The 9,355-nt window shown below is 46.9% G+C and overlaps 1 protein-coding gene across 1 annotated transcript in view; it reads right to left on the bottom strand.

The window, feature by feature from the left end:
- Positions 1 to 2,739: 2,739 nt before the first annotated feature.
- Positions 2,740 to 9,355, bottom strand: part of VANGL1 (VANGL planar cell polarity protein 1) — a 60,730-nt gene continuing 54,114 nt past the window's right edge. The window contains exons 7-8 of the mRNA XM_019548744.1: positions 6,701 to 6,935; positions 2,740 to 5,217 (exon numbers count right to left, since the gene is read on the bottom strand). Coding sequence (XP_019404289.1) covers positions 4,957 to 5,217; positions 6,701 to 6,935 — 496 coding nt within the window. The 3' untranslated portion in view covers positions 2,740 to 4,956. The remainder of the gene's footprint in view (positions 5,218 to 6,700; positions 6,936 to 9,355) is intronic.

A 9,355-nucleotide genomic window follows, 5' to 3' on the forward strand; every position in this document is an offset into this window, starting at 1 on the left:
GGAAAAGCGGAAACTCTTCCACATGCAAGTGAGAGGCAAGATTGGGATTTAGTCAAGAGCCACACAAAAGCCCTGCCATCAACATAGGCTCTTCTTGAGCTCCCGATAAAGCCCATCTCACCTACGACTTGCTCCTCAGAGGACCCTTCTCCTGAGAGCCAGTGAGGGGGAAATTTGCTGCCTCTGGTCTCTATGCCTCCTGCACCAAGTGGAGCGTGCAAGATGCCTACTATCAACCACTCCAAACCAGCAGTGGAAGAAGTGGGAGAACTAATACATGCTTGTAACCAGCCTCACTAGTGGCAACAATAACTGGGTGGGGATTATCTCTGCTTTGCTCCCTGGTCCTCTATACAGAGGGAGAGCTACCACCAAACAACTTGCTCACCGAATATTCCAGAAGTGGCCAGCATAAATCCCACAAGTGGCACTGGCAGCCTGTGTGGGACACAGCAAATCTGGGAAGGAGCAAGGAACACAGTGGCAGATTAAGGCAAAAATCAGAAAGTAGAGCAACAGGACAGCAAGCAGAAAGCAGAGCAACAGATGGGGCAGGGGAAGGGAATCTGAGTGGTGTTCAGGGAGGGTGCGGGGCTTACCTTGAGGCACACCTGCCAAAAAGGTTGGCCCTCACTTCCAATCTGTCCCAGCTCATGAGACTGGCAGAGGGGGCAGCTTGAGGGGTCTGCACGTAGGGGAATGAGATGGAGCCCTGTTTCTGGAGAGCTGTTCAGACACATTAATATCCCAGTCCCTTTCTCCCAGCCTGACTCCTAATGTTTACCCAGTTCACGCTACAACACATATACACCCACACACACTCCATTGCTATAACAAAGTTTAATACTGTGTGGAAACCACCATTCTGACAGTGCTTCAACCAATTAAAGAGATCCTTGCTTCCCTTACTTGGGAGGTGCCCTGCTACATCCTCAAGGTGGTGACCCAATAGCAATCAACACACCAGGACTAACTAAGTACAGACAGTCCAAAAGCCTGAGGCTGAATCGATTCAGTCTTTGCACGTTAGTTTAAACTGCGTAGATTGAACTGATAATCAAGTGAACAAACATTCACTTTTGATTCCAGAAATGCAGCCACATGCCCGCAGCAGCGCAGGCCAGAAGTCAGGGGACGCTAGAGCATGTCTCTCTGCCCTGCTGGAGCAGACTGCATGAATCTGGAAGGGATCTGGGCCAGAAGTTCAATAAACTGATTTAACCTAAATCAGTTAAGTCTGATATTACATCCAACCAGGTTTATCATCTGAAACCAGTTTCAGCCATTTTGAAAGCGGTTTATGTGCACTGAACTTGTTGGGTTACAAATTTGAACCGGTTTCCAATTGCTTATACCAGTTTATGTGCAACTTCTGGCCCTAGCCCAAGTCTTTAGATGGTCTGTGCTACACAGGGGAAAGTAAGGGATACGGCAGCATGCAAAGTAGGATGGCTTACCCTTGGGGAAGGAGGAGGAGTCCTGTATGGAAGGAAAGGCTCAGCCTTCTAGTCAGTAACATCAGGAAAAGTCTGTGAGAGCTTCCTCTGAGAAGGACACGGTTAGGGCTGAGGACCAAGACTTAGGAACCTTGAGAACTCTTTTACTTAGAGTAGGTGCCCCCTGCACTTTGGCAGCTTCATGCATGATTTCCCTGCAAGACAAACCCTGCATGCCTCAGCCATGTTGTGCTCCCCGTGGCCTTCCCTGAAAGTTTACACAAGCAGGCCAAGCCCTGCAGCACAGGGTGCCACCACTGGACCCTCCTCTGTTAACTGTCTAGAAACAAAGTGAAACACCTTGGTCTAGTTTCACTGCTCAGTACTTTATTAGGAGAGAGATCACACCTTCCAGCTGAGAATCTCAAAAGCACTTTACAAGAAGGTTAAGATTTAGCCTCACAACACCCCTGTGAGGTAGGTATGGTCACAGTCCCTCATTTTTCTTTTTTTGCGGGTGGGGGGGAGAAAGGAATGGAGGCTCAGAAGTGGAGTGACAAGTCCATGGAAGAGCAGGGAACAAGATCCAACAGTCTGGGTCACCAGTTCCTCTACTCTTAGCACTAAGCCTATCCCCAGCCTCCTGATCTTAGTGAAGTACAAAAAAAAGTAAAGTAACTGGGTTAGTGTTGAAGAGCCATCCATGCGTGTCTCTCTGTTAAGCTGAGTCAGCTACGGTATTTGCAGAAGAACAGGTTAGGAGCATTCAGTTTAAAGCAACAGGACACAGCCAGTGTCCCTTCCACTGACTGACAGAAGCAGTGGCACTTGGAGCCTGCTGTTTACTGCTGCTGGTCCAATACACACCGCTTTTATTTGGTTTTGTGCTAAATCCACATACACCTACACAAACACATGCATAAAAACTAAAGAGAGATATGTTTCCTGAGCAAAGTGACCATCAAATAAATCGCAGCTCTGGAGAGGGGGGTAAAAGGGGCTGGAACCATGAGAAGAAAGTCATACTGAGACACTGGAAGCAATGGACATTCACTGGTGGGGCTGCATGTGATCTGAACTCACACTGAGCCCCTGGCAGAGAAAGCCTGGATGGCAGACAGCCCATTCAGCTGTGACTGGGGCTCCAGCAAGTCATTCCCAGGCTCTCTGCCTCAGAGCCCAGTCCCCCACACTCTCAGTTACAGGCATTTCAAAGAGGTTAAATGCACACACGAAGTTTTTATGCACATAACCTGCTATACAACTGTTTCCTTTTAAAAAGTCATAAAATCCCAAATTTTGCTTTTAAAATTAAAATGCTGCAATGGCCATTAAAAACTAAAGCAAGTGCAAATTACTAAGAAGCCTTACCAACCAACCAACTCACTCCCCTGTGCTTTGGGGACGCTATAGACATCTTATTCTGTGATGAGAAGACACCATCTTTTGCCTCTGCTTCCCTGCCAGTCTACAACTCTGCTTAGACAACTTGGCTACTTCATAATCCTAGCTGGTGTCTAAGTACCAGGAAGGTAGTCTGTCCTTAGAAATACTTTATCTCATAGCACTGGCAGGAAAGATTTGGCAGAACACAACTAGCAGATGGTCTCACCACTGCTGTTCTAGGCCTCAGCCTGGGAACATTTGTAAGTAAGTGGGTAGTTCAATCGATTTTAGTGTGAATGCTCCGAGGCTTAGGGTTAGAGTCACACTTCAGTACTTGGCTGAGAGGGGTCTTCATGTGTCAACACACCCATCTGCCAAAGAAACAAGGATAAAAGCACATGCTAAACAGACCTCTGTATCATAGAGGATTTTCTCCCCAGGCTTCAGGGTGAACAACACTTCCCTGCTGCACGTACTCAAATTAAATTTAGAGGTGGGAGCCCAAGCGATGAAGCTCGCTTCAGATTTGGACCCAGATTTCCCCAGCATTTGCAAGGTATTTGGATCTGCAGGTCTGCTTTTGCTCACTGTTAAAGCAGCAGCAGTTAGCTTCAGAGCAGAGATCAGGACCCAAAACACTTTTCCTCTCCTCCAAATCTGGGAGGGTCTTCAGATACAGGGGTCCTGTTTGAGGCCCAACTTTAAATTTTAAGCCTCTGTCTTTTTTTTTTAAAAACGTTGAAAAGAGAGCCTTTTAAAAAAATAACACACATAAAAAAACAAGTTTAAGAACTAACACCCCTTGCACAAAAGAGCAGAGATGCCAGGCTACTGCAGTGTCTAGTATCAAAGAGAACAAACACCAACACAGTGGAAAACGGTCAAGAAAGAAAGGCAGTTTCAGCATTCAGGTAGAGTTTGGTCTCTCAGCAATAGCTGTGGGGGAGGAGGAGCAGGAGGAAGGGGAACATACTGAGTGTATTTAAATATACTGTGTTAAGGGACTATGGCACTCTAGTAGTTCTGCCCCGTTCAGATTCCTTCTCTATGAGAAGAGGGGTTAAGTGTTTCCCTTTCTTCTTTCCTAGAGGTGTGTTCAAAGCCTTCTGGAGTGCTACATCCAAATTCCTGTACGAGAAAGGGGAGTGCCCAGCAGGGCTGTCAGACATAGGTAAACTCCACACCCTCTCCCTAAGAACCATCCAGCTCAACCACTCGAACTGTGCAAACACATAGCAACCCTGGGTGGGGACAAGGCAATAAAACTGACCCCTGGAGGTACCGTTGCTAGGGAAACGCATTTGGAAAGCTGTGAGGCAGGGGTAGCATGGGACTGCCCATCGACTTAGCGGGACAGGGATCAGAGGTGAAAAGGCTGTGGGAGAGAGCCATGTTGGCCAAAAAAAAAATCTCTGAAGCCTCATTAAAATAACCTGGTAAAAATCCAAAACAGCTGCAAAAAAGTAGTGTCACAACAACAAATCGACAATAGAAGCAACTTCAGAAACTAAAAATAGTATGAAAAAAACAGCCCTGCTGGTCCAGGGCTCATACCGGTCTGGCATCATTGGAGAAGCAAAAAGATTAAGGGAAAATTCTTCAGTCACAGGAGTGCCTTATTTGTATAATAACCTCCTCTCCGCCTGTGCACCACACTTTCTTAAATGAAAATGAGTTACAAAGTCTCCTAGATTAACACAGGCTTCCATAAACACAAGCCGGACAATGCATTCCCGTAGAAACTGACCTGTGCAGGAAGCAGATGCGCACACACACACCAATCACTGTAATGCAGGTTTCCAAACAAAATACAGATGCTGCATTTGTTCAGAGAGAGAGAGAGAGAGAGAAAGAGCAAGAGAGAGAAAAAAAAGGAGAGAGATCTGCAAACACATGGGGAAAACAAGAAAGAACGCGTCCTGTCTCCAAAGGCCGAGCTAACCAAGCCAATGTGTCCTGTCACCTCTTAAGATATTTTTAGATAGCTATTCCAACCTCCCCTCACCCTTTCCAAATAAAGTGCAGATGGTCAAATATTACTGGTCCATCATCTGCCAGTTTCAGTCAGCATTGGGGAAACAAAACCCAAAAAAAGCACAACTAAAAAAACCATCTCCCCCCCCACTCAACCTCTTTAAACTGAAGTCTCAGACTGTAAGCGAAGAACAAATTTGTGAGACTTAGGGTCTACAAACTCTTCAGAGAGCTTGATGAAGGGGATTTTCTTCACATTAACTACAAGGCTGAAGTCCAAGCACTTGAGGACAAAAACAATCCCATCCCTTAATCCACTTGTGACAGCCTCCTCACTAACGAGTGTCCACTGCTTGGAGAACCAGCGATCCCTGTCGTACTGAAGAGTTGGGCCTGGGTTGAGGTAACGCTCCAGGAATGCCTAAAGACAGAGAGAATGGATGAATTAGTGCTGGAGGGAGCTAGTCCTGCAACTCAGGCCTGCCGCAAAGTTCTCTTTCTATTGTAGGATGTTCCTGGCCACCAGGCTACATCCCTGGCACTAGACTCATTTTGGCAACTTTATGCTGTTCTGGCATTTTGCATGCCAAGATGCTGTTGAATAAGTGAGACAGACATGGATTTAATACCACCTCAGACACCTGCGTGAGTTACGGTATCCAAAACTGTCTTTTAAATATGAAATTTAGCTCCAAAAGGGCCTACTGTCAGAAGAGAACAGGTCTCACTACTCCCAGAACAGGGTCAGCCAGGCAGAGCAAGAATCACCTTCCCCTAAAAAACTCTGTCTACAATTTGGAGAAAATTTTAGTGCTCATGATTCCCTTGGTCCTGGGCAAGTATTTTTATTGAGACACTTGAGAGAACAAGCCTTACTTGGAGGAATTTGCTTGATGCCATTTGCACATCAGAGTTTCTATTAAAGAGTGGACAGTCCTACTGTCAGCCCACTCTGTGCCAAGCTCCTGCTGGGATTCAAACCCCCTTACAAAAGGTCACAGCAGACCCCACCCCAAAGGTAATCTAACTTGTCTTCTCTAACCCCACAAACCCTCTGCTGTTCTCGGGGGGTTTAATGCAGGGTAAGCTGGAAAGCACCTGCACTCCTAGACCTGGCCTTCATCCCTAAAAGGAGTTCTGCATATTAAAAAACCTTTTGTAGGCCCCATATCACCCACCACTCAAGTGCAGCCCCCTCCAGAAAGAACTATAGCAGCAGTTTACATAGCTGCACAGCTGCTTTGAACAGCAAGGGAGGAATGACTGCTCAACTGGAGGCTGAGGGAGACAGGAAGTAGTCGAACAACTGGGACTTGGCCAGGACATGGCAGTATGAAGAGACAGAGAGAGAATAAACAAATTAGTTTTAGGGGAGCTACTCCTGCCATTCAGGCCTACTGTACATGTCCCTAGCCACTGGGCTACTTCCTCAGCACAGGACTTATTTTGGCAACTCTAAGGCTCTGGTCAATGAATGAAGACCCCAGTTTGACATCCAGTGCACAAGATGGGACCTCCAACATTGTTCCACTGGATTGGCACCAACAAAGATCTCTTACTGAACCACCTACTCCAGAAGTACCACAGGCCAGGGACACACCTCTAAACAGGTGACTCCACAGTTACCAGTATGACTTCCCACAGACATTTGTGATAGGCTTTGGAAGCTTCCAAACAAGGGTCTGGAATTGTCAATGATGCTGGGGTAGGACCTCAGCATCAGTGACTGCTACCTATGAGGGCAGGAAGGGGAAGAAGCAGGCCTCATCCTATGAACTGAAGCCAGGTAAAAAGCAGCAAAGCATCACTGATAGCAGCCTCGCCCCACTCTCCTTTTCCCCCCCCACCACAGTGCTGAATGACCCCTGTCTGTTTCTACAGCACCCTGGTTCTGGCCACATCACCTTTGGTGTCATGCTGTTGGCAATGCAGAAGGACAGATGTTGCAGGATGCTCTCCATGCTGTGGTAATGCTGTTGCCGAGTGGTGCGCAGGTATTTCTGCAGGGCTCTTGCCATGGATGGGAAGATGGCCTGTGCAGCCTCCCGGGGATCCATCATCTCCCCTGGAGCTTTCTGCTGCTCTTCCACCTGGAGGCGCTTGATGTGAGTGAAAGCCTCTTCAACAGCCACCACAAGCCTGCACAGAGACAGAGAACAGCACAATTCACAACCAAGGAAGTGCAATTGGTTCAAGCTTATAGCATTGCCCAAGAGTCAAGTGTCCAGCTCTACTGCCAAATCACTGCATAACACAAAGTAAGTTACTGAACCCCTTCTGGAGATCAGAAAGAGGTGGGCCAGAAGAGGAGGTGAACAGGAGATTTCCTTTGAACACTGCTGTGTTCCTGAATGCACAAGGCAGGATCAGAACCCTGAAATCCTGGCCCCAATCCTGTGCTCACTTCAGTAGGCAGAGCTGCCAGTTATGTACCTATGACCAGATATTGAATGTGGCCCACAAAGCTTCATGCAACACACAGCTGCCTTCAGACTGACAGCAGATGCACAAGAACCAGGGTCCAAACATGCACTGCTGCCATTCTGAGCTGCTTGCAGGGTCCTGGATTGAGAACTGCTCACACTGAGGCTCTTGCTGCTCCCCCACCTCCTCCCCCCACCCCAATTCACTTGTTCATCACGATCTGCCTGGTAGTGGGACAGGGTTTTTGTACAACCTGGGTGCAGTCCTTGTGCTCCTGGCAGACGGCCCCCCCACCCCTGTTAAACAATGACTGGGTTCCCTTCTGCTAGCACGCATGGCCAAGAACACATCCTATGCAAACCATCCCCACTTCTGTGCAGCTGAGCAAACAAACCCAGACCACACCATAGCAAAGCCAGGCAGATGCCATAGGATGTTTGCAAGCTACCTTAGCTGAGTTTAACTAGCAAAAGCATATTAGAGTTAAAGGAAAAGGAGAAAACAAAAGAAAAAAAAAAAATCTACACACCACTGTACAGCAGAATATTTGTGTTTCAAGTCAACAGAAACTAATGGCTCTGAGAGGGGCACAGGGGGAGGAGGAGGAGGAGAAGGAAGGGCTTTAATTAGAGTGACTCCGAGAGCTGCTCTGATTAAAGCATCCAGAATGTCATGTGCATCAGTATCCCTGTGCTGAAAAATGATGGTGGGGCACTCTAACTAAAGCTTGAGCTTTAATTAAAGCACCCCTGCCGCCATTTTCCAGCATAGGATACCAATATACGTGACACTGAAGTCTGCTGGAGCACGGTAATTACCACGTTCCAGCAGACTCAATTCATCCAGTCTGCTTTGACACGCTATAAATGCAATGTGTCTGAGTAGCGTCCCTGCACATGTATAGGAACCCTAAGTCACTAAATACTCTTCTAAAATTCCCTTACATGTAAAACATCTACACATTAAAGCAGCACTCTTCAACTGTGAAGCAAAGAGTTTTTCCCCCTGGGATAGTATTGGCCCAGCCCTTGGATTGCTCAGGGTCAGAAAACCCCAGACCCAACAAGGGGAAAACTGGTTTTTCCACAGAGCTACTATGGGATTGTCAAGCACGGGACTCTTCCTTAATCTACAGTGTGGTGCTAGCTTATCTGGCATGTGCCCTTATGCTTTTTACACACACACATTCTCTGGCACTAGCCGCTGACACTCCTAACATGTAACATACTTACTCCAATACGAGACAAAAGGTTTTGTCTTATAGTCATGTACAAAGAAACCTCATTAAATACATAATTGATCATCAACCTGTTGCCAAAAGCCGCATGTGCTCAGTAATAGAAAAACTATGAAGTTGATTAAACATGACCAACACTGAGCATGACTATAGAACACATGGCCCATATTGGGCAAATATACTTATGGGAACCTTTTTTTGGCGGGGGTCTTTAAAAAGTCCCACCCCCCTGTCCCCACTCCCTCCCCCACAAAAGAAAAAACAAAAAACAAACCACAAACCAAAAAACAAACCTACAACCAAATGGGTGTTCCCTCCACTAGGTCTGGAGTTTCTGCAATGCCAAGTCCACACCAAGAAGGCCAGAGCCAGCCTTGACACCCTCCCCTTAGTGCTAAAAATGCTTCATCTTAGTCAAAATTCCAAGATGCTGATGGGAACCTACTACAAGGACAGATTAGTGCAGCCAGTTAAAATAAAATATACATTTGTGCCCATTAATTACAGTCCTGCTCAGCACTGACTCTTTTTCCAAGTCATGGTAAACACTACACTGAATAAGTTTCAGTTTCCTCTTCTCTCCCACAGCTGAGCTGTGCCTTTCTTTCCTGTTTCCAAGGATTCCTGCTTCTTCACCAACCTTAAATGTCTGGCAAACATCAACAAATGGGGCCCCAAACAGTTCATCCAGAATCTCTCTGTTGTCCCCCTCTCCACCTATTACGTATTACTGTGCTCCACCCTCCATGAGGTAGAGATGCAGAGCAGCATTGTGGCCGGAGGGCTCCCCTGCACTTCATCTGCATATAAATTTTGGGGGGATTCCAGGACTCATGATCCTGGAACTCGTGAAACAACTAGTTCCAATCATGAGTGGGGATCTAATTAGCACATAGAT

Source organism: Crocodylus porosus, unplaced genomic scaffold (assembly GCF_001723895.1).
Source record: "Crocodylus porosus isolate Cpor-Errol unplaced genomic scaffold, CroPor_comp1, whole genome shotgun sequence".
Lineage (NCBI taxonomy): Eukaryota > Metazoa > Chordata > Crocodylia > Crocodylidae > Crocodylus > Crocodylus porosus.